General features: G+C 42.2%; 2 protein-coding genes across 8 annotated transcripts in view; one reads left to right on the top strand and one right to left on the bottom strand.

Annotated features, from left to right (window-relative positions):
• The window catches only part of LOC121947940 (fibroblast growth factor 18), a 307943-nt gene that overhangs the window by 245515 nt on the left and 35986 nt on the right, over window positions 1–26442 (top strand). The gene's annotated exons all lie outside the window — the stretch shown is intronic.
• On the bottom strand, window positions 2414–10214 carry LOC121948158 (protocadherin-10). Of its 2 annotated transcripts, XM_042493445.2 has the most exons (5): window positions 7588–10214; window positions 7384–7497; window positions 4766–4824; window positions 3719–3846; window positions 2414–3321 (listed from the first exon to the last, which is right to left on the bottom strand). In XM_042493445.2, the coding sequence occupies exons 1-5, from the start codon at window positions 9904–9906 to the stop codon at window positions 3011–3013; spliced, it is 2931 nt and encodes a 976-aa protein (XP_042349379.1). In that variant the 5' UTR covers window positions 9907–10214; the 3' UTR covers window positions 2414–3010. The 2 variants fall into 2 exon arrangements, with proteins under 2 accessions (XP_042349379.1, XP_042349378.1); XM_042493444.2 differs by having other exon boundaries at window positions 7384–10212.

Raw genomic sequence — 26442 nt, forward strand, 5'->3', positions numbered from 1 at the left:
CCCCCCTTCCCCAAATTGGATTAGCCAGGCTCCCTCATGTTTTTTTCCTGCACTGTTGGTGATTACATCACTCTAACGTCTCAGACCCAAACACCTCGAGTTCACGATGTAAAATGAATGCACTCTTTCACCTTAAGACTGTTTTTTTGGTGTGCAGTGATTCTTACTCAATGATGCCATCTGCTGGACAAATCTGTTTCCAGCCACTGTTACAAGATGGTGCTTGTGTTAATCATAGGCACAGTTATTGTGACTTGCTATGAATCATGGATAAATACAGTTTCATACTTTGACTGCCATATAAGACAAAAACCTGGGTACACCGTTTGTGGTCAGTAGCTCTAATTAAATTAATCTACAATGTCTCATATTATGATGTAAATAGATCACAAGCATGTCACTTGTGGGATTTCACATGACATGACTGTTATTATTTAATGAGCCTGGGCCTCAAGCATAAATGGAATGTAACTAAGTACATTTACTCAAGTACTGTACTTAAATTTAAGGTACCTTTACTATTCTCGAGCATTTCAATTTAAGGCCGCTCTGTACAGTAAATAGTGAGATATTACTACATTTGTTTGACACCTGTATTTACTTTACAGATGATAATGTTACCTACAAAACATTTGTTCATGAACTATGATGCATTGTTATAGATTAAAAGTGCCCAAGTGTATAAAAAGTAGTTAAACTAGCTCTACCACGACCAGCTACAAGATTGAAAAGGCTTCTTGCACATCAATTCATAAATAATTCAATAGACTACAGCACATGCAGGACAATTTTTTTCTGCATAATGAACACCTTTACTTTCAATGCTTAAATGCTGTTACTTTAGAACTTTTCCAAATGAAATAAATGTGTTTTGCTAGTTGCTTTTTATAGAGTTTGCACTACCACTTTTACTTGGGTAAATGGTCTGAATACTTCGTCTACTGCTGGTTTTAAATAAAACAGCACATGACCCTCAGGAAACATGCTTTATTTTTAATATCTGTACATTTATACATATTTTAGTTACCTCATGGGTAACTAGACTGATGAAAGTTAAGCAAGGACATGTGGTTTGTTTGTGTGTGTGTGTGTGTGTGTGTGTGTGTGTGTGTGTGTGTGTGTGTGTGTGTGTGTGTGTGTGTGTGTGTGTGTGTGTGTGTGTCCTTGAGAGGAGGAGGAAGATGGGTGCCTCCAAAACATTAAACCCAACATACTGCACCAGTGTTTATAGAGTAGTGTCACGTGCGCCCTCTAGTGGACGACTGAAGGGATTGTAGCTGGCTGTGAAAGAACCACTGGTCAAAGCATATTCAGCACCACGGCCTTGGACAGCTCCCGATGCAAATGACCAACGTGGTTACAGGATTTGAGGTGACAGGGTCGAGTGTCATTTTGTTGTCACAGAACAGACTGAAGAGATTTGATGCCTTAAGACCAAATTTCACCTATCACAGGATTATAATTTATATACAATATAACCAAACCCGGAGTTTAAAACATACCAATAATTTGTGTGAGCCTGTTGGTTTGGTGGTGATGACACATACATGAATTTGATGTTTCTAAATAGGTTTTGTTAATGATCTTAAAATAGCTATTTGACTTTAAAGTTGTTCTTGGAGCAGAGAGTAATAATATTCCTACACCTCTATTTTGGGAACAGAGCTCTATTCCTCACTCATCATCTGAAAGTAAGCCAAGCTGACCTAAATACAGCTGCCCCTTCAGCCGTCCCTGTGGATCACCTTACCGCAGAGAAGGTTAGCCTGCTCCCCTCCATGCTCTCTATGGACACCCGTTTCCTTATTAGTGGAATTATTTTCAATCTGAGCCATGCGACGACCTAATTACCCTGCTCATTTCTGGCCCGTGGCCAGCTCTCATCTGTTGATGCTAGCAACTAATTCCCTGAGAAGTAAGATGTAAAAGGGCACAGAGAGAGAAGTCACAGGCCCCTCTAGCTCACATCCAGGTGTGGCATTTGGAGCTGAACCCCTCCTTCCCCTGATGCTTGTATTCGTGTTCGTGGTCTTAATTAAAGTGATATTTCGAGAGAGGAGGTTCTGTTTGTTCAGTTAATGAACCCCACTATTCTCTGCGGGCAAATGGAAATGCAAGCACTCCAATTAGCATATGTTAGCATTTTACTATGTTTATTCCTCGCTGTGGAAAACAGCTTACCAAGGCGAAAAGCTTTCCACCCTTGTAAGAGTAGCTGTGGAACTTTTTCACCCCAAAATAATTGACTCAAACTAATTAAACATAGATCTGGGAAACTTATATCTAAATGCTTTATGCATGTAGATGTGTTTGAGTGCGTGTGTCAGTACGTGCGTGTATCAGTACTCAGGCCTTGAGTTTTATGACTTTCAGCAGGCCACACATGCATGTTTAAGAGACATAAGAAAGACTATATGAAAAAAATACTTTATTTTCATAAATGTATACAGTACATGTGTGGAGGAAATCCCCCCTCTTTACAGCTGTCTGCATCATGTTGCAGCTTGCATATACATTATCATACTATTTGTCATATTCACACAAGCTCTGTCAGCAAACATACAAAAAGAAATCACTTTTTTATTTCATAAAACAAGAAAATATAAATTCATAAGGATGTGCAAAATTATTGTCCACTAATGCTTTTTCAAAACATTTTGGATGTAATTGCTGCTCCATTGATTGTCTAAATAATAATAATAATGATGATAATAATAATAATAATAATAATAATAATAATAATAATAATAATAATAATAATAATAATAATAGGCAGATGCATACATCGGTCCATTTTGCAGCGGCATGTCACATAAATAACCATCAGACTTCATTTCTCTTCAGCACTTGTAATTATTCATTCATTATTTATCTTTTGCGCATCCTCTGTAGTTTTCATCCCACTTGTAAATCATAAATTCATGAATTTATGTACTAAATGGTCTCGTCCTCTGTTTTTATATGAGGTTATTTGTCATTTTAACCATCCATTCAGACAGTTGTTGAAAAGTCAGTCATTGTACAGGTCATTATTTATAATCGCAGCCTCTCCCTGCGGGGACATCTGAAGACGTCGCTTCTTGCCAAAGGTGGAGAAGGAATTGTGGACGTCCAGTTCGCTCCGCTGTGCTGCGGGCCTCAGGGTGCAAAACCCCGATGGTGTCCCAGGGATGTACACATTGTGGTGGTAGTCAGGAGGTGGGTGAGGGTGTGGGTGAGGGTGGGGTGGGATGGATGGCTGCTGCTGTTGGGGAGGAGGTGTGCACCGAGGAGTCCAGGGGCGAGAGTGGACCCCACTGGTTGATGGAGACATCTTATAGTCTGTAGAATGACACAGACAAAGAGAAAGGAGAGGAGAAGCAACTGCTTAATTATTCAATATTGACTTAGGGCTGTTGTGGTATTTTCATTTGCATAGCACTTTTCTAAAACAAAGTTTGGTGTTTTGCAGTCAGGACAATAAATACTGACAACAACAAAAATACAAAAACAGAGCCATAATGATGGGGGTGTGAATATAACCCTGCTTCTGCACACCAGCAACCAATTAAGGGGACAACAAAGGGAAACAGAATGTCTTACATAAAAGCATGGAGGTGTGTTGTGTGGTGGACAATATGCATATTTGGGTGCACAAAACATGCTGTAAAGTAAAAAACACTGAATGTGTAGTTTTCATAAAGGCTGTTTGCTGTTGACTGGGTTTGGCCTGTCTTACCTTTCATCCCTCTCATGTGAGTACCCCAGGTCCAGTACTGTCCAGGCGCCATGGAGGTTACATAGTTTTCTGGGTCTGCGTGCATGGCCTTACGCATGAGGGTGCCATCCATGTTGATGGAGTTATAACTGAAAACAAGATATCAGTCTGTCATGACAACATACCTGACTAGTATGATAATTCAATATCTATATATCCAACAGTGAAAATAACTGGAGGCTGATATTACTGTCTTGAAGAGACTGTGGTGGGATAATTTTTAAGATAGCACGAAGGTTGCTTTCTTGTGAAACTAAATATCCATGGGTAGCAACCATGTTGGCAGAGCTTGTTGGGAAAAGGGCTAAATAACACTTCAGGTTTTGGCTCAATTTCAAAGGCGTCCCTTGAACTCTCATTTCAAGAATATCTGAATTAAAGTGAGTTCTGCAGGAACCAACAAGTCTCCTCTATACTCGAAATGGCTTGTTCTTAGTTAACGTTTTGTCCCTTACAAACAACGTACTTCTTCAAATTAAAGCTGTATATTTGTCTTTTTATGGACAACCAGCTTATTCTAATAACAGTGAATCTCCTAACATGCATTTAAGAGATCTCAATTCTGATTGCTACTCAAATTATAGCTGAAATAATTTTAGAAAATTTCACTTGTGCATGTATTTAACTTTTTTGTGTAGATTTTAACTGGAGGCTGTGCTTGCTCTTTGTGGTTTGTGGCAGTTGTACTTGTCTTCTTGTTGTTTATTGATGTATCAGTGTTTTTTGCTGCCCTCCTGGCCATATACAACACATTTAAACAGGACTGTTGTAGAATTCAAAATGTTTACTATGGCAGCAGAAATAATTCCTGAAATTCAGTTATGGCTTTTGGTTTTCAGATTTTCAGTGGCCCCATCTGACTGCCCCTATAAAATATTTCGGGGCGCCACTGTCTATATTTTAACAGGAGTGATATTTATACAGGCTGTATACCTCAGCCCTTTGTGTGAGCATGATATGCTTTGGTACAACAGCTTAACATTGGTTTGACAAAGGTCAAAATTGTACCTTTTAATGGAGGAGTTCTGATTCTTTGTGAGAGTCCAGTCTGTGTTTGGCTGCTTCAGCTGCAAAAAAAGAGCACAACGTCATTTAATGTTAACTTTTTCAACATAATTTAACAACAAAAAGTCTCAATATAAACATACATAAAAGTTCAGTGTCACAGCCCAGGTCTATTTTGAGAAACGTCTCTTCCAAATAAGCTCAATCAAACCGGTCTTGATGGCAAACCTCTCCTGTTTATTCTATCCTCGTGGATCAGCAGAGGTCAGTGATAACTGTCATGAGGAGCAGTCTGTCTTATCCTGAAATGGAGACATGACTCTTTTCACATGGATCGCGGCTGCCGCCCTGTGGATGTTTGGCAGCGCTGATTTTTTAGGACCGGAGGAGCTGCTGCCTTCAGCTTAGACTCGCCCGTCTCTTAGTTTTGCTTTTATCGTCTGTGGCGCAGCGTGAGAGGTGAAGGAGGGCACCCGAGAGATATTTATTCCGGGTTTGAGTCTCATAGTATGGATTCCACGCTCTATTAATTCCCTTAAAGTTGTTAACACGGAGAATGCGACGTAAGCGTATTATTAGAATCGGTATTCAAAATACACTCCCCGCCAACTACGCACAAAACCAATTAGAACCCCACCGGGATGAAACGAAACATGATTTTAATCTTCAAAGGAAACCGTGCCAGGGAGGAAATTAAGAAAATTACACACGTCATTGTTTTGTGGATTTTATGCATCATTTTTACATTAATATTTGCCTGATGCTCCTCGAGCAAGGTTTTTAATTAAAAGTCTCACAGAGAGCCTTGAAAAGTTTGCGGTCCTTGCAGCTGTATCTATATGCACAACCCAGCTCGCCGCTGCATGCATACACGTGCACGCACCTGTCCTGCGTGTTTTACACGCTCGAATGTGCATCTAATCTCTCTTTTCACCTCCGATTCATCAACTCAAGCAGGCTCATGTACTTGCCTTGTGCAATGCTCAGTTTCATTGACGTTTAATGTGTCACTCTGTGTGTGTGTGTGTGTGTGTGTGTGTGTGTGTGTGTGTGTGTGGGGACGACTCATGTGGGTACGCTGAGGGACACCACTGGGTGAATTAGGGGAACCAATTAACGTCAGGAAGGACACTTTCTCCTGAAGGAGCATAGCTGTAGGCGGAACAATCATCGTGACCTCGAAATCCCTCTTGTGGCCAGAGGTGCATGTGCCAGTGACCGAGCTGACATTTCTCAGTCTGCCCGTTGGAGTCTGGTATCATGGCTCTGAGTCTTTGTCCCTCTGCGTTTTGGTGAAAACAGGGAGGCGACAATGAGCAATAAGCACACATTTACGCTCTGTTTCCCCGTCTATTAAAATTTGAAAACACTGCCTTAGACATCTTGCCTCTGTCATTTCCCTTTCTCCTTGTCTCCTTCCTTCCCCATCCCATCCTTCTATTCCGCCCCTCCTCTTCCCCACCCTTGCTCAACAAATATTAAACCACATTTCTCTCTCTCTCTCTCTCTCTCTCTCTCCTCGCATACAGAGGACAGCGTCGGGGCCGATCTACAGGCGGCCCACGTCTCAGTCCAGCCATGTCCTTGCACCCCCCCTCCTCCTTATCCTTGCCCCCTCCCCTCTCGATGTCCTCCCCTGTCTCCCCAAAACCGTCCATTTGCCATTTTTCATCAATAATGGACAGCACCCCCCCCTTGCGAATACGCCACATTGTGTGTAGTATAATGGCTCGGCAGTGCTTGTGCCCTTGAGGCATAGTTAGTGAGGTTATCTGTCCTATATTGTTAGTTTGAGGACAAGAAGGCGTGTCGCAAACCCGACTGGTCGAGAAAGAATTGTCTGAACCCCAAGGCTGATGAATTCAAATAGCTGCCATTCACCTTGTCCGTCACGTATTTAACCTTGACTTTTTGTTCAAGCTCAGGTGGATGTGCTGGAAGCAGGTGTGTGTCCCCTCCTTGCAGAAAAAAAGTGTAATACCGAATAATACATTAATCTCCCAGGTCACAAACTATTCTAATTAAATCCATGAATTATTATTAAAAGCTTTTTTACCCACGGGTGATTAATTTGCAAAAGCGTGCCGTGAAGACACCTGGAAATGTTCCCTAGACTGAATAGAGGAGTCAACTTGAAGTACATCTCCTCTTCCTCTCACGCAGTAATTGATATCTCACTTCATTCTATACAGATGATAAGACACGGTATGCGCGCAGAATATGCTCCCTGCAAGATAAGACTTTACACTTTCATTACCATGTCAATTAAAAATGTAATCTTCGTCTTCGTCTCATTTCATTTCCCGGGTGGAAAACATTACCATAGGCTCCGCACTTAAGATAAATTATTGCCATAATTATAAAAAACAGTCGAGCTAACATGCTGTGTTAATAAGAAGGGAGAGAGGGGGGAAAAATCACGGCTTTGCTCAGTTTTTTCCCAAGTTGAGTTTAAATCTGTGTGGCATGCGTGATTTGACCTTCATGGGGGAATGTCACAGTCTAGATACTTATCAGATAGAAATCTGAGATGGGTTTTTCCGTGGCAGCGTGTGACACAGACTGAGCTCAATGAACAACACAAGCACTCATGGTGTTAAACTATGCTGATTTCAGTGTACCTCGTTGGGAGTAGTTGCTCCGTTGTTCACAGATGCGCTCCGGCTCTGCGCGTTCCACGAGTTTTCTGCGCTCTTCGCCTCGTTGTTTCTCGGTGTGCTGCCCGGGCTGCACGGCTTCAGAAACATAAAGTCACTTTTGGCTGATTCGGGTGTCAAGCAGACTTTATAACAATATGACTGAGAGAGACTGCTGTTTCCATTCACCTCCATGCAATTTGTTGGCACTTTTGCCGCGGATGAGATCTGCAGGTTGAGGTTGGATTTTTTGAACACCTCCGGAGGCGGATCGGGCTGAAACCCCCCGCAACAGCAGCAGGCGAACGGGGGGAGGTTATACCCGCTGATGGTCTCCCTGTCCTTGTAACACTTGACCGCGGCCAGCACGATTATAGCCACAAGGAATATTAAAGATATTGTGCTCAGTGACACGATCAAGTAGAGAGCGAGGTTTGAGGGGGGCTGCGGGCTGAGTGTGAGGTCTCCGAAATCTGACAGCGACTCAGGCACGCTGTCTACCACTGTGAGGACAATGGAGACAGTGGCGGAGAGCGGCGGCTGCCCGTTGTCCTTGACTAATATTACCAATCTTTGCCTTGTTGCGTCTTTTTCTACTAGCCGGCGAATAGTCCTGATTTCGCCCGTGTACAGAGCCACGCTGAACAGCCCCGGGTCTGTAGCCTGCAACACCTGATAGGACAACCGGGAGTTTTGCCCCGCGTCCGCGTCTAGCGCTGTTATTTTTGAAACCAGATACCCAGCATCTACTGACCGCGGAACCACCTCTGTGGCCACGGTGCCGTTTTTGGGCAGCGGGGACACAATAACAGGTGCATTGTCGTTCTGGTCCAAAACAAAGACATTGACTGTGATGTTACTGGCGAGAGGAGGGAAACCAGCGTCCTGCGCTTGTACCAGAATCTGAAAGTTTCTAAGTTGCTCGTAATCAAAAGAGCGCAGTGCGTAGATATTGCCGTTGTCAGAGTTGATTGAGACATAAGTGGACACGGGCATGCCCTGAATCTGACCCTCGAGAATAGAATAAGACAGATAGGCGTTCTGGTTTGAATCGGGGTCGAATGCAGTTACTGAGCAAATGGAAGCGCCTGGAGCATTATTCTCGGTCACATAAACTGTGTATGAAGGTTGAGAGAACCGCGGGGGGTTGTCATTAATGTCAGACACTTGAACGAGGATGGTTTTCCTGGTGGAGAGAGAAGGGGAGCCCAAGTCTCGCGCTGTAAGAGTGATGTTGTACTCGGACACCGCTTCTCTGTCCAGAAACTCGCTTGTCACCAGAGTGTAATAGTTTTTAAAGGATGAATGGAGCTGAAAGGGGACGTTGCTCGGGATTTGGCAGTCAACGTTCCCGTTCTCTCCCGAGTCCCGGTCCATCACACTGATAACCGCTATCACCGTGCCCGGTGGCGCGTCTTCCTGGACAGGAGTGGACACTGACGTGAGGATGACTTCGGGCGCATTGTCATTTACATCCAGGATGTCGACCAAGACTTTACTGTGCACAGCCACAGCTGATGGTCCCCTGTCTTTCGCCTGCACATACAGCTCATAAACACTGGCTTTCTCGTAGTCCACAATGCCCTTCACTCGGATTTCGCCCGTGTACGGGTCCACGCTAAACAGTTCGCGCACCTTGAGGGGTGCGTGCCCACTAAACGCGTAGGTCACCTCTCCATTTGAGCCCTCATCCAGGTCTGTGGCGTTCAGCTTCAGCACCAGCGTCCCCCTCGGTGCGTTCTCCACTAGGCTCGCCCGGTAAACTGAGCGGTCAAACACGGGCACGTTATCGTTGGCGTCTAACACTGTGATAGTTATCAGCGCAGTCCCAGAGCGTTCCGGTGACCCCCCGTCAAAGGCAGTCAGGACCATTTCGTGCTTTTTCTGCTGTTCCCGGTCCAGTGGGGTGTCCAGCACGAGCTCCGCAAACTTGCTTCCATCATTGCGCGTCTGGATGTTCAGCACAAAGTGCTCGTTTGCGCTCAGCTGGTAGGAGCGCAGAGAGTTGGTGCCCACGTCCTGGTCCTGTGCGCTCTCTAACGGGAAACAGGAGCCGGGCGCAGCCGACTCTGTGATGTCAAGATTAAACTCGCTCCACGGGAAACTGGGCGAGTTGTCATTCACATCTAAAATCTCCACTTCCACTCTGTACAGTTCTAATGGGTTCTCAATGACCACTTGTAAATGTAAAAAACAGCTCGGACTTCGCTCACACAGCTCCTCTCTGTCTATCTTTTCGTTGACGAAGAGGATGCCATTCTCCAAGTTCACTTCTAAATACTGCCTCTTTGCGCCGGAGACTATACGAAACCGGCGGGCTGACAGCTTGGCCACATCCAAGCCCAGGTCTTCGGCGATGTTGCCCACAAAAGCTCCATGCTCCAGCTCTTCGGGAATGGAGTACCGAATTTGCGCCAGAACCAGGTCCACTACACAGGCACACAGAAGCAGACATACAACCAGCCCAGTCACTGGTACCCAACTGCCTCTGGAGAGTCTGTGATCCATCTCAGCGGCGTGCGTAAAAATCGCCTCACCAAGACATCTTTCGCCTCATAAAGCCACTCAACTCAACAGCTAAAAAGTACATAGAAAAGCACAGCCAGTCCCAAATTTAAAAAAAGAAACTAACTTTGTAACATCTGGATAAGTTTACTGAATAGTTTAGCTGAGGGGACGGGAGGAGAGAGGAGAGGAGAGTGAATGCACCTCTCTCTCTCTCTGTTGTGCTCCACGCGCAACACTGGTGGTGTGTGAACGGGGGAGGCTCGCGCTTTGATTTTCCAGTGTATTAGACACTCGGAGGAGCTGGTGGGGAGGTGTGTGTATGTGTGAGTGAGTGAGAGAGAGAGAGAGAGAGAGAGAGAGGAAGAAGAGGGGGTGGACGTAGCTTCTCGCGGCTCCGTATTGGAGGACGCCGACGCGAAGTGCGACTCTAATTACTGTAGACGTTTAACCCTTTCACATCCCCGCGTCTGCTCCTCTGACCCATTAAATAGACGAGAAGGCGTAAGTTTGACACCAGACGTCAGAGCCAGATTTGGATTAGGGGACAAATTGTGTTGTGGGTGTCGTTTTCTAGGCTGCATTTACAGATGAGGATGGACAAGGATTTGCCATGGTGACCACATTGCCCTGCAGGCCCAGGATGGCAATAGTAGCTAACATTATTTTTCTTTGATTTTTTATGAGCCCCATTATAGCTTAAAAAAAGAAAAATACTACCGTGGTTCCACTATTACACTTTGAATTGCAGAAAACAAAAACACACTGGCCTGAGCTCTCACTCGCCTCAAATGGGCCAGTGGCCACAGCCAGTATGCTCTTGGGATTCTGTAATGCTTTATAATGAGAGCCCCTTTGAAGATGAATGCCCACATTGCAAAAACAGTCCCATTCATTAATCATCACACGAAATTGGGTTTTACAAAAAGAATCTTTGATGGGTCAGGATATTCAATTTTAATCAATATTTAAACGAGTGTGCGCTACATTTTGGAGCTTAGAGTGATTACAGTGACAATCAGATGCGGGTGATACTCTCATACAATTGCGCGTTACACGACTTTAATTCACTTAAGTAGGCCTGAACATGTATCAACATAATCAACATAAAAGCAATGCCATAAAGCCTTAATCATACTTGTCTCTAATCAGGTATTAAAGCTGGGATTAGATAAATATCCCATAGGTGATGATGTGTTTAGTTTGGAGATGACAGAAAAAGGCCGAGGGGTGTTTTCGAGGACTAAAAAATGTTTCAGTACAATAAGTGACTTCAGTAGATCAAAGTCCCACCACTGTTTTTATAGGACAAAGAGGACAGCTCGAGCCTCTTTAGATTGCGGCACATGTTTGTTCAGATCTAATCTTTTCCCTGTTAATCCTGGTCAGTTAGACAACCACTGAACCACAGAGAGAGGAAAAGAGAGAGAAACTGAAGGATGCCTTTGTGAATTCGGGTTCGTCTCCAGACAGACACGAGTGGCATCCTAATGTAAAAGGGTGGCTTGAAATCTGAAAGTCTCTTCTTGGGACTGACGACACAGCCTTGGCCCCCGGGCAGCGCTGAGCTTGTTAGCTACTAAGAAAGAAAGGGAGGGAGGGGGGGGGGGCGAGATGAGAGAGAAAGAACAAGAAACAAACATTTCTACTTCCTGGGGGCAGCATTTTCTTTTACACTAGACGCTACATTTTCTTGTAAACTGCCCCCAAAACCTGTCGACTGCGTCCTCTGTTGAAAATTGTGTTGATGGTAGCCCCTCTGCGAGAATGATCAGGGAAACCAAGCGATGTTGATGTCTAATGTTGTGATCTTTTCCCTTAAAGAAAGAAAAACAAGCGGGGCTCGTGGGAATACTTCAACTTGGTTGAAGTAGTTGTTGTTTCTGACATTTCTCGTTTAAGCTATAGAGAAGAGTAACTTTAGTAATCTGGGAACGGATGTAGTTTCATGTTCATCCCGTTTTTAAGGGGATGGATAACAAAGGTCACGACTTATTTATGAATAAAAACTACGTCCTTGGTGAAAGTGCTCAGTATGGAATAAAATGTTACATAATAAGTATCACTTAAATGTTTCCCCGTGCACAAAAAGTGTCCCTGACCTGGCTCTCCAACAAGCAGTCCCCGAAATCCAACACCCTCCCCTTTTCAGGAAAAAAAAAACTAAAATCCTCAGGTTTAAATAAGCAGAAAACACAATCTGCTTGCAGACTTAACCTCAAGCAGATGGTTAAGCTTCTCCAGAAATGATTACATTTCTGGAAAAGAAAAAAAATCACCACCACCAGTTCCATTGCTTTCCTCTTCTTTTTAATTAACGGAGTGAAGGATTAGTGTGCAGCTATCCGGGATCAACCGTTCTCCGACGGAAGAATACAAATGTTTTGTGATAAATAATCCCAAAGCACTCCGGCCGGCGGTCCCTCGGTGCCTGTTACATTAACATGCATTACACGGAGCATTAAGCCGGTCTCATCCGCCCCTATCGCCTCGCTCACCCCATTGTCCGACAGAAAGACAGCCATTACTTTCTCTGAACCAGCGCTCAGCAACCACCTGACCGTGACCCGGTGCTCCGCTTTCTGAAGTCATAGCATGAAAAGGTGGCGGGTGGATTAAGGGCAGTAAAGAACTGATGGAAGGAAACTTTTCATTTAGTCTTTTACACGCTTTTCAAGAAAAAGAAGCATACAATATGTTTAATTACATTTCAGGGAATTTAAGTTGAGCAGGTATAGGCTACGTGTTAGTTGACCCTAAATGTGAACATTTTTTTGGTTTGTGATCTTGTGGCGCCATCTACTGGGTACTGTCCGATAATGTAAAATGTGTGGACATAAATAGATCCATAATCATGGTGAAATCTCTCAGCAACAGGGTGTTGAACATTTGAAGAATACCATAGAAAAGCATAAAAAGAAAACATTTAACTTATCAGTTTAGAATTATAGTCAACTTTTTTAGCTGAGTATGTAAACACAAATTAAATATGAATTGGATTCTCAATAGTTTTAGTAGAGTAGAATAGAATAGAATAGATTTTTGTCTACCAGGGAGGACAGACAGCAGTTGGTAAAACAAACATATAGACAAAGTCATTAGAAACACTTAATCAGTTCATATCATTTTCTGTGTGCTTTAAAACTCAAGTTAACTTGAGGTAAGAATATTAATGGCACTTGGAATCCAGGACTACTTGAATACATACATGTACACTGTACAGAAAACACATTTAGAGTATACAAGTACAGTCATACAGCTAAAAAAATATAGACAAATGCAAACATGACTAATCTAGACTGTAATGTAACCACTCAATTTTACAAGCAAGCGACACTTATAATATAAAAAGGTGAACAAGAACATATGTTTTCTGTGCGTTTGAGTGATGATGTCAGAGTCCTGAAAATGTTGCCCATTCACAATGCAACCATTTAAGCCATGTACAGCACAATGCTGCCCAACTTAACCTTGAGTTTTGACCCAGTGGTTGTCCTGAGTCTACACTTTGAAAACCACTGACAGGAAGTACTGAGGATTCATGTCTAAATGACCTGCCTGTGTAACCATTATAGTTTGAGTTAAAGAAATAACAGACTTTTAAACATGAAGATATCTAATAATAACATCTCCACTCAACCATCAGTTCATGGAGCTTTATTTTGGAAACTGAAGTATATCAGCTAACACTCTTCATCAGGCTGTTTTTGGAAAACATACTTCAAGTGACAGTATTCAAAAATATATCACACCTGATATACTGTACAATGCAGTGGTGCATTTACACATACAACTTATGACTACAAATGAGTTGAGCATATGGAGTGTTTTGGTGAGAGAGTGAGGATGAGGTGTGTTACTGCTGCTGCATGTGACAATCAGCCTACACTGCAGGCTAGATCAATTTATGGCAATAAATAAGATAATATAATAATCCCTGAAGGGGTGCCCCATCAGCATATGCCTGTCACCAGCACTTAATATATTAAAAAGGAAAACCGAGGGGAAACGCATTAAAACCTCGTTAATTGACATATCCTGAAGCACCTATCAGATTTCGTCAATTAATTTTCTGCAGCTGTCACTTTGTCCCCAACAGAGGCCAGTAAGTGAAGTAGTCTGTAGTGTATTGGTTCTGTTTTTTTAATCGGTGGTCTTGGAGCGCCATCTGTCGGATATTAAATAGCATAACTGTTGCTAAAGCGTGGAAACTTGTGTGGCATGGACTAAGTGTGCAGGAGTTACCTTTTTTTCTCATAAAGAGTGGAAACACCGTACAGTGTTTCTACTGTAAATACGCTGTAATCACATTTATTGTCCGAATCAGCAACCGAGCAGCTATCCACCAAACGTTGTTATCTCTGACACTGTTCCTATTGTTGATAATTGTCATGTTGTTTCATTGTTGTATATTTAAGTATTGTGCAGTCCTGCGTATGGTGTTGTTATTATTACCCTTCTCTGTGAACTTTATAAGATATGTGGTGTTATTCTATTTGTAGGGTTAACATATGGGGGAGGGGCTACTAATGAAAATTGTCTATTTAATTTTCTCTGCCCTGTTGATTAATGAGACTTGTCCCCGAGGAAGCAGTCGTTTTAATGTTAGAAGCTTCGCACATTATATAAATTACTTGTTATTATTAGTGTCGGTCAGGGTATAATAATAATATTATCAGTGGGCTTAGGGCATGATGATAACTGGAAAGCAGGACTTAACCGACAGCTTATTAGACCGGAGACGCCTGTCAGAATGGACTGCTTACAATAAACATAATTGTCAGGCCACAGAAAACCAGTTTATGCGCCTAAAATAATCGGCTCATTGTATTAAGTTCTGATTGTTTTAGCTACCTCAGCCTGTAATTCAGCCCAAAATAGCTATATTTTGACCCACAGACGGAGCAACCTTAAGGGATTTTATTCCAGTGATGGAGAGCAACTATAAAACCATGAGGTCATGCAGTTTTGCTCTCGAATGCTAAAACACGCCTTTCCTTCTTCTTCTCTGAACACATTTCACACCGTGTTACAAAAACAGTTAGCCTAACACAGACCCCAAACTACTGAATAGATTAAAAAGGAAAACATCTATTCATATTTGATAAAAAAAAAATAAAAAAAATAAGTGCATATATTTATGAATATCTAACGCACATGTGCGAAACTCCTTTGGCACGTAATAATCGTAGAAAACTTTCTTGTAGAAATGTCACCTTTTAACAGTATTCTGTCAGGGCATATAAAGTGTGAAGGGTGCAGCAGCAGAGTGCAGCAGGGCTTGTAGTCCGCTGAAATCATATTTGAAGAAAATAATATAATTCATGCTGTGATACGTTTGCTTGCATTTCTCTTTAACTATGTTAATTCAACAAATGGCACAGGCATATAGCACACATTAAACGTGACCGGCTCATACTATAGCTTTATTCTGTTGTCCGTTGTGTAATGATTGATTCAAAGGATTTATTAATTTCATAACAAGTTGTATTTTTTTTTTTTAAAGTGCTTTAGGTGCATATGATCAATGTTTTGTCAGTGGTGGATCATTTTGAAAACAAAACGTGTCACTTTGGCTATTGAATTTCAGTTTCTGCCTGTGTGATATGTAACTTCTGAATGGACAAGTGTATTACAGCAAATGAGAAAAATTGTTGACCTATCTTACAGCGACTTCTACTGGGGATAAGCGTGCATGTCTGAGCTGCTTTCATTCTTAAGCAACAAGTCCTTCATCCAGACCTACAACGAAATGCTCTTTCTCGGGAGGTTAAATTTTGATCAGGACAATGGAAATGTTTTTGTAATTTGAATATATATTAAAGTCAGGTTCGGAGTAAGTAATAGGGGGCAAAGCACATTCTTACAAAAGTCATATGACGGCTTATAGGGTGGGTTTAAGCTAGTAAACTACAATATCATATATATTATATCTCCACATACATAACTTTGTGTTGTGGTAACAGACTTTTGAGCTTAAAGTTTTGAAATAAACAATCTTACAGACGAATAAAGGGAATTTGAGGAAAACATCGGACAGCGCCCATGGTCGAACCCCAGAGCCCGCGGACCACAGAGTGGAAACGTTCAATTGTAAGATGAAACCATTGAGCTAAACCGATGCGTCAGACTTATGAGTAAAATCTCTATAAATACATGAGTAAGTTAGGCTACTGGATAAGCCGGCGATTGACTTTAAGGGTATAGTGTGGTTAACGAGTCTAATTAAAAAGTAGACAACAATAAACACAGAAGAAAGTTAGAAAATAAATAGAAAGGAGGATTAGGTCATGGTTAAAGATTAAAACTTAAGGGCTGAGGCGGACAGACAGGTGCTTCCCGAATAGGTGCAGCAGATCACGTATTACAGTGAGCCAGTCAGCTCAGTGCTTTGGTCTGTTTCATTTACTGTCTGGTGATTCATTGAGGAAAAACCTTGAATTCTTGACCCCTACAGCGAGGGAATCCGCTCTGTTCTCAGTTTTGCAGTTAACGGGGTATGTCTAGGCTAATACTAGGTAGATGAGTAGGTTACCGAGGTATACTTTCCTGTAAATTTTGATGGCTTTTCGGCTGTGTATAATGTATACGGCCAGAAAAAGATGCGGGAATACCCCCATAACACATATCTTTTTTCTTCTTCTCTTGCAAATGTGTTAACACGTTTAAGTAGTTTCACACGTTTTCACACCGATTTTCAAAGCAGATCAAAGGTATATAATGGGCAAAGCACATTCTTACAAAAATCCTGTGAAGGTTTACAGTGTGGGTTTAAGACCCTAAACTAGTAGATTATAACTCCACAGATATAACTTTGTGTTGTGGGAACAGGCTTTTGAGCTTGTAGTTCTGAGATAAACAGTTTCACTGACATAAAGGGAAATTGAGGAAAACATCGGGCAGCGCCCATGGTCGAACCCCACAGCCCGCGGACCATAGCGTGGAAACGTTTGCTTGTAAGATGAAACCATTGAGCTAAACCGATGCGGTAGCTTTACTGGAATAACTTCTATATATACGCGATCATGTTAATGGACATGCCGGCGACTGACTTCTGTAATCTGTTTTAGGGATTTATTTCAAAATAAATGAATGCGTTAATGTTGGATGAATACGGAGAAAAGTTAAAACAAATAGAAAAGTGAAATGAGGTAAGAGTGAAAGACTTAAACTTGTGACGCGACTGGAGGCGGGTGGACAGCCGCTTCCTGAAGCAGAGCTGTGGATCACGTGGTATACAGTAAATCAGACTTTCAGCGCAGTGCTTTAGTTTGTTTTATTTACTGACTGATGATTAATTTTGAATGAATTAATATTTTTTATTTCAAACATGTAAAAAATAACATAACACGGAAAAAGAAAAAGTTCAACATTTACAAGCAGGCAAAAAAAGAATATACCATAGAAAATAATGGAAAAAAATAATATATATATATATACAAATAAAAAAATACTTAACATTTAGTTATTTGATTTAGGCCTACATATCCGATAGGGAGTGGAAAGAAGTGCAAATGTATTTAATCCCACTCCCTCTCCATAATGCACTGATGGTTAATTATTCAGCTTCGATATTAATATAACCTGTACAATAGTTAACAAGGAAGAGACAAACAACACAAATAAATAAATAAATATATGGCAATCACTTTGAAGTCGTCAAACCACTCTCTTCATTCCTGTACCTTGTGAAAATTATTTCTTTGTACCGCGTTTTAAATTGGCTTATGTTTGGACTTTGTTTAATGTCCTCACTTAGACTGTTCTATAGTTTCACTCCACAGATAGAAATACAAAAATTTCTCCTTGTTGTGCGTGCACTCAAAAATTTGAATTTTCTTCTTAAATTTTAACCCCCTTCCCTTTCAAAAAACATTTTCTAATTCTTTTCAGATAGTAGATTATTCTTAGCTTTAAATAAAGAGCGAGTAGTGACAAATGTTGAATGATCATCTCATTCATGTCGCCAAAATAATATAGAAACCAACATAAACCCTTTGAAACAGCCTTAATTTACTTTGTGTCCTTAGATCTTAGTTCGAGTGTATTTTATTATTATTGGATTTCGTATGAAAGGCTTATCCTCCAAACAAGCGCATAACTTCGACACTGTCTACGGTCAATTTACCTAGTATTTATATCTTTCAGCTTATTCCATTATCCTAAAGTGAAACCGGGCGAGTTCATGACATAGCCGGATTGAATTTTGAATGACGTCATCTTTTCAGGAAAGCAATAGGAGTCTTGTAACGTTGACACAGAAAATCCACTAGGAGGAGCTCAAGACCAATAAAAGACGGACCAAAGTACACCTATCTCTCCAACTGACATACATATAAGACCACATGGTCGGGTGGCAAGTTGAAGGGAAAACCTTGAGTGCTTGACCCCTACAGTAAGGGGAGCCTTTGGCTCTGATGCAAGTTGTGTAGTGGCTGATAGTTGATAAGGAAAGTGTACTGCCAGGCAGTGGTGGGCAAAGTACACAACTCTATTGTTTGAGTCAACGTATACATAGTCCTGGTCAAGTATTACTCCAATACAAGTGAAAGCTGAGTCAAATTATTACTTGAGTTGACGTACTGGAGTATTTGCTTTTAAAAAGTACTCAAAGTAATTAAAAAATCTCAATGCATTGATGTATGTTGTCACAATACATTTACAGAACCTAATGACTAAAACAACCCACTGAATGCACTGACTTGCTTGTAGAACCTGTAGAATAAAAAGCTTGTTGAATATGTTTAGCAAATTCGTGTTGGCCATAATGAAATTTGTGTGTGATAAACAGAGCAAACATTTAGAACAACAAATCAGTTTTCATCTCAGAAACTCAAACATGGACATGAGGTATGGTCAGTGGTTATATGGTGGGGAAACTTCATCTCCATCTGCTGCTGTAGCCATTACTAACGCTACATAACCAAATACAACAGCCTGCTGATGACCTCTCCTCTCTACCTGTCTCTATCAATGAGCTGCCCAATCTGAGTAGCACATGTGTGAGGTACAGGAACACCACTTTGACAAACACACCACATGCAGAACTGCATGATCACAGTTTACAGACTTTTGTATTATAGAAAAGACAAGGAAAGAAAAGAAAAGAAAAACATCCACTGACTTCAAATCAAATGTAACGAGTTACGAGAGCCTTCATAGAAATGAAGTGGAGTAAAAAGTGTAACATTTGTCTTTGAAATGCAATGGAGTCAAACTAATAGCCTAAGTTTCCAGAAATATAACTCTCAGGTAATGTACAGATACTCCAAAACTTACTTAAGTAATGTACTTTGTTACTGTCCACTATTGCTACTAAGTAGATGGACATATATATGGTGATATAGGGACTATATCCCTATATCACCATATCTCTATGTATTTATCTATGTATCTTTCTTTCTCTCTCTCTCTCTCTCTCTCTCTCTCTCTATATATATATATATATATATAAATATATACCCATGCATACCCTCAACTACATCACTGTCTGTCATGCTCTGGAGGACATTTTACCGGCTTGGTTTGGTTAGGGAAGGGTGACTTTAAATCAGCCCAAAGTTGTTCTGAGTAATTACCTTTATCTTATGATGAAACATTCCTATCCTGATATGATAGGTCTCTTCCAAGATGATAATGCCCACATCCACAGGGCACACGGTTCACTGAAGTGCTTGATGAGTATGAACATGATGTGAATCGTATGCTATTGCTGTCACAGTCAGCATACCTTAACCCAGTTGAACAGTTGTGTGAGATTTTCGGCCAGTTCAGGAGATTTCGTCACCTTGGAATTAAGAGGTTTTATCTGACATCTTTGTCAAAATTGAGTTATTCATATATTCTTCTTATTCTGTGACAACTTATTAACGTTATGTGAGGTGTTTTTTATGCATGTTTTACGACCTTTTATTTAGAAAACATGAAGGATCATGTGTTTTATGCTGTTTGGAATGCAAAACTTTTCAGCTCAATATCTCAAAACTGCTCAGACCCTTATAATTCTAAGATGGCAACCTGTAGAATCAATGCCAAAGCCCACTGAGGCTGATATGGTGGCACGTGGTGGCTGAACACCTTACTAAGAGTTTTTATGTGTTTTTTCCTTTAATTTGTCATCTATCTGTACATATACATATATGTGCAAGTGTCTGTGTGTGTGGCATATTATTGTTCATGTATGGCCCTTGAGATTGTTTTGATTACTTCAACAGATGTGACTGTGTGTGTGTGTGTGTGTGTGTGTGTGTGTCTGAGCCAGAGGGAGACAGACTGCAAAGGGAAGTGAAGAGACACCAAAACACAGAGACGTGATGAAAGGGAGGGTGACTTCCACCTGCAATTAGCCTCACCTCATCACTCGTCGCATTCTATATAATAACCCGCTGAACTCTGTCCAATGTGTCACCACAGTATCTATCAGCGGAGACAAACAGAAAAAGAGGGATGTAGGGGTGAGAGGAAAGGTGGGAGGCCATGCAAGATAATGAGATAGTTTTGAGAAATCATGGGGGAGGAAGGCAGGTGAGAGGAGATAAGGAAGACAGAGAGAAAACATAAAAATGTTGGAGACACACAGTAGCAAACCAAGAGGTGAGGTGATAGGAAAAGGGATAGGGGAAAGGAGAGGGAGGAAAAAGAGGGAAAGAGAGAATAGAGGGTTTCGTCCACATGCTCCTCAGCTGTGTAAACTGAAGGTCTCTGCTGCTTCTCCGATTCCCCCGAAGAAGGGGGATATTTATAGGAGGCTGGCAGTGGCAGTGAATGGACCCTTGCTCTGTCACACCCACTAATATTATTATTATTACTTTATACGCGCAAAAATGGAAAATGTCAGCAACATGAGAGGCCTGCAGAGACAGTGCGTGCATGTCGTGTCTCACTCCCAGTTAGTATATGTGTGCGTCTGTATCCTCATGTTCGTGAGAAAGTGTCTGCTGGTGAGACATTGCATTTATATGAAAGGGGCAAAAGAGAGAAGCGAAGAGACAGAATTAGAGAGAGAGCACAGAAAAACAGGGAGAAGTTGGCATGTTTTGAGGGGTGTAACCTGATCTACTGAACTTATTAGAGCTGTCAAAGAGTGAGACAAAAGAGAGAGTGAGAGAAAAAGAGAAAGAAAGTGAGAGAGAGAAAGAGAGAGAGGTGGAGCAGGGCTAGACAGACACAGACATGAGCACATATTCCAGCTCCAGATTATAAGATTCCCGCAAGTTGTAGACGTGTTGAAACAGACTGCACACACACATGCACACACGCTCACACACACAGGTCCACCTGGTAACAGATGCAAACTCAGGCACACATGCAGAAACACAAACAGTCTGATAGACATAACAGACATGCACGCGCATGCACACATGCTGGGAAGAGAGGAAATTCCAGAGGGAACAGGTGGGAGTGGCGATAGCAATCTATCAGGATGACTTTGATCTTCCCCATGCCTCTGTCACCACTGCTGAAATGCACTGGATGGATCAGGCCGGTCTCCAATTAATCATAATGTGCATACGCACGCCAAGATGTAATGTCAACACTGCACCAAAATACCTGCAAAGAAAATTGTAGTTTTAATGGAGTGAGTACACATCAGGTTGTGTGTGCATGCCAAAAAAAAAAGAAAAGAAAAAACATCATAAGTTACGCAATGCTGACTGTCTGTTTGTCTACCCACATTTCCCCATGTTCTGTCCAAAGTAAAGAAGAGATAGCAGAACAGTGGCATCTCTTTTTCTGAGTGAGAGAGTTTAGTGAGAGAAATTGTGATCTGAAGGGGGCGGTGTTGAGGGAAGCTCCTGGGATTTGAGCTGAGCTGCACCTGGAACATTACAAACATCATGGGAATGTTTTGGTCGAGATTGGTGAAATGAAACAACAATCATCATCATTGTCCATACAGTTGCATTTAATTATTTAACTTTTACAATCTCTTGTGATTGTCATCGAGATGATCTGAGATGTGAGGGTAGGAAGAAAAACACGAGGAAGGAAGAAGGGAAGGAGACAGAGACATGGCTCTGGCACAAACACAGTGTCTACTGAGGACAGGAGTCAAAGCTCAAGTGTGTGTGTTTGTTTGTGTGTACATGTGTGTGTGCATGCATGGATATGTGTCTGTGCTAAGGGTGACCTTAGGGCATGTTAAACAAAATCATTCAGTACAATGTCTCATCACAAGGAAGAAAACACCAGAATGTCGATATTATCAGCCAAGTGTGTGTTTATATGTGTGCGTGCATGTGTGTGTGTGTGTGGGTGAGTGCCAATGCTGAGATGAGAGCGGAGAGCCCCTGCCTTAGGGGCCACAAAGACAGTTGATTGACAAGCCACATGAATGTGCCTGTGTAACCCTCTCAGTACCAAATCCTCATAATCACACCACTTCTCCTCTTTTGTCCCTCCTCTCCACCCATCCCTACCTCCACTTCCCCTCTTTACAACCCTCTTCATCCTCTTACACCCTTCTCCCAACCATCCCTCCTTCCTACACTTCTTTCACTATTTCCTCCAGGACTTTTTTTATTGGGAAGCGGGTGTATATTAATGACCCCCTTGGTAATTAGCTACTTTAAGGCATAAAAAGTCATGAATGGAAGCCTGCCCATGAACAGGTTTGCACATAAACACATTGGTCAGCTCACAGAGGGTGCTGCATGGCCAAAACATGAGCAGCAATCGAGAAAACATGCAAGGAGGAAAAAAGTCAATCGTGACGGAAACCATTTGCAGAAATTATTCATTTCCCTCCTTTTTTATGTTTTCCTTGTGCTGACTGTACACCCCTCCCTCTCCCCAGTCTCCCTCTTTCACTCTCACTCTTTCCCTCATGCACATTCCACTCTGTTTTGCATATCTCTTACCCCCCCTCGCACTACACCTCACCACTTTTAAAACAACTCTCCTTCCCCCTCTCATTCTCTCATTCTCTCTTTCTCTCTCTCTCTACCTCATTCCTGCCCTCCCCTCACTACCTGACATTGTGGCTCGATGCCCAATGAGTCACACCTCTGCTAAAATCATCAGAGATGGAGGGAGGGAGGGAGGAGGGAGCAAAAGAAAGAAATCGTCAGGGAGAGAGAAAAAGCAGGAGAGTATGACAGAGAGAAAAATATAGAAAATAAAAATGGGAGGAGGGAAAGTTAGAGAGGCAGAAAGAGGGAGCCTCCGGGGAGAGAAAAGAGCATAGAGTGCGTTTAACTTTTTGACTCCAGTAGTCAGTGTGTGCTTGTCAGTAACAGTTAGCCTGTAGACAACAACACTTTCCACACGCTGCTCAGGCACACACACATGCATGCACAAATACGCACGCAGCCGTACACAAACACAGCCACACAATGACATCTTGCATAAGCCCACCTGCATGCTCTGCAGGCACACACACACACACACACATACAGCAATCAGACATGCAAACAAACCAGAGTAGAAAGTGTGGCTGCAGCCCTGCCTCTCTACATCAGCCTCCCCCACCCTCTCTTGCCGTTGCCCTTGGATACCACACAAACACTCCCTGTTGGGCAACACTGGGAGTCAGGAGAGGACGTACATGGGTCACACACCTCCCCAAGCGCTGCGAGTTTGAAAGTTGTTGTATGTGCCAGTGTGTTTGTGCATTTTTTGCATATGTTCCAAGCGTGAGTTGTAGTGCTTTTGCATAACCAGGTTTCGCTCGGTGTAGAAATGTGCTCATGCACAAAAACAAGTGAAAGGCATTTCCAAGATGTTGCAGTTAATATGTGTGATTTAGGTGGCATTGGGTTGTGTGTGAAGTATCCAAGAAACAAGTGATCAAAAAGGGGATAGAGACTCACCAGGTGCAAAATAAAACACCCAGAGCACAAAAACTAAAGACTGGAGGAATAATGGTTGTACAGGAAAGTATTGTTTACTACAGTAAGTCTCCCTCATCTTCTGATTTTACTCATGACGACCCCTATCCCTGAACTGTGACCTTCGCTTGCTTGTCACAGTGGGAGTGCAAGCTTTAACAAGGCTTGTGTTTTATGAACCCTGAGGGATCTCCACAAGCTGTGTGGATGTTGCTGTGTGCCACGTGCCTGTCATCATTCAGCAGTGTTGTTTTTGAACAGCTCTGTGCCTCAGTCAAACAAGCTTATGCTGCTGACACACGGGCTCACTCTTTTTGAAGTCCAATCGATAGGTCTGTTGAAAAGTAAATCAATCAGTCCATCAATCAATTGGTTTTTCTGTCTTTAAGATCCTCAGCTTGGCTTATCACCACATGTCCAGATGGAACAGAACAGAGTTGGTTTCATGTTTCCTTTATCTTGGGTTTTGCACCAAGGGATTCGTTTTGATTTTAGGGAAACTGAAAGACTACAGCTGAAGACTCTTTAGTACCTCTACAAATGGCACAATCTATTCTGCTTTGATGGGGTCAATCCTAACTGAAGCCCCAGGCTTAGGAAGCGGAACAGGCCTCTACCCATAGCTGTAATGTTTTTAAAGCCATACCAGCCAGCCACAAAGCTCCTTTTGCCCTTTGTACAGAACACACCAGACAACCCTTGGAAGCCATCCACTGCAAAGCGCATTCCCAAAGTATTTCTTTTTTCTCCTTTTTACAAGTGTGGGATGGGGTCGAACAACAATTACGGTAAAATGTGACTAATATGTCACAGACATGCTGGTGTGCTTTTTTCTGACCTACTCTTTCTCTTTTTTTCCCCTTTTCCATCCATCCTCTTCTCTCTTCTTGAAAATTATTCACTTCAAACCCCTATAATTACAAACAAAAGCGCTGACTCTTCTCCAGCTGAAACAATGATAATGATGGAGAGTAGTAAGTGTGTGTGTGTGTATCTTCATCAAAGCGGCGTTGACGTTGATGGGTGTAGAGAAATATGTGGAGGACAGAGAGGATTAACACAATCTGGGCACGAAGCCCCACAACTGAGAGAAGTGTGTGTGTGTGTGTGTGTGTGTGTGTGTGTGTGTGTTTTTGTGTGTTTTTGTGTTTTTTGTGTGTGTGTGTGTGTGTGTGTGTGTGTGTGTGTACACATGTTGACTCTGTCTTGATAGCAACGATCCAACACACAGCTGCTCCCTAAGCTTGGCATTTAAATGAGGCAAACAGACACTTGGAGCAAATGGAATACAGACAGAGGCGGTGACAACACAGACAGATAGAAAAGATTTGAGGAGCAGCGGCAAACTCAAGAGCAGGTTGCATGTCTTCTTGGGCTGTAAAACAACATGAGAGTGATTAGCATATAAAGTGTGTATATGACAGAGAAGGTGGCATGACCTATGAAATCATATCTCACCTTCAAACACAAAGAGATGCACAACATTTGGCCTCCAGGCACAAGAAGTACACAACTAAGATGTTTGTCGCCTCCGGACTTCCCGCACCAGAATGTGAGTTTGCAGCTGAACATTAGGTACAATACACAGAGTGTGTGTTGCTGTAGTATCTAGGCCACATGTATGCATGGTTGCGAGGTACAGAGAGTGTACTGCCTGGTTGTGTTTGGAGCGGGCCCAGGCCAGAGGAGCTCAAAGCACTGAATGTCATCATCAGAGCTGTCGGAGAGCCAAGCAGTAATCACACCCAGATCACCTACACACTCACGCCAACTTACAACACCAGTCACCCCAGAGTGGTGTGTGTGTGTGTGTTTGTCTTGAAAAAAAAGGAAGACTGATTGAGAGGGAGAAAGAAAACGAAAGACAAGAAGTATATGTGCATGCAGCAAGTATGCATCCTGTGTTACCGTAAAAAGTGTGTGTGCGCCGACAAGCATGTGGTCATAGTGCGAGCATTGAATGAGTGAAGGCTACGAATGTGAGTGCTGGAGAGGAGGGTGTATTTTTTCTCTCCTCTTTCTTCCTCCTTCTCTCCATGTCAGTCTTATATCCCACCCCTCTATTTTCCATTTTTACATGCAGCTCCAGATGTGAAGGCAGTGAAATATTAAATTACAGAATTGGGCTTGTTTCTGCACTTCGGCTATATCAAAAACAAGCCAGCCTCTGCTCTTTCCTGACCTGACACACACACTTTCTCACTCTCTGATAATTGCGTTTTAAACTGTGTGTGAGCATATGTTGCAGGTGAAAGGAGCAAAGTACAGTAATTCTTGTTCGTTGCTGAGTTTACTAGTATTTTTTCAGTATTTGTTTAAAGTCAGTGATTGATTGTTTGTCCATTCTTATGTATGACTTGTTTTGATTTTAATGCAAGTGCAAACACAAACACACTGCATCAGAGTCATGCAGCAGCCACCACAGCTGGTTCTTGGAGCAAAAGTGCCTCAAGGTGCAGTCCCTGTAAACACCACTAGATGCTGGCACCAAGAAAGCCCTTACTGTACTAAAGTCAACAGACCATTTATTTACAAATATAAATGTTAATGGATTCATGTTTATTTCATGTTGCAGGGCTTGCTAATGTCAGTTGTTGATGGGAAATAAATTGGCCCCAAACTCTGAGAGTTAAGAGCCTGTTTAAATAGGCCCAAGTCTCCCTTACCCACAGCCAACACCATCACTTATTTTAGTGTGCATTTATTTATT

The sequence above is a fragment of the Plectropomus leopardus genome, chromosome 8 (genome assembly GCF_026936395.1).
Source record: "Plectropomus leopardus strain MGB_pleo_1.0 chromosome 8, ASM2693639v1, whole genome shotgun sequence".
NCBI lineage: Eukaryota > Metazoa > Chordata > Actinopteri > Perciformes > Serranidae > Plectropomus > Plectropomus leopardus.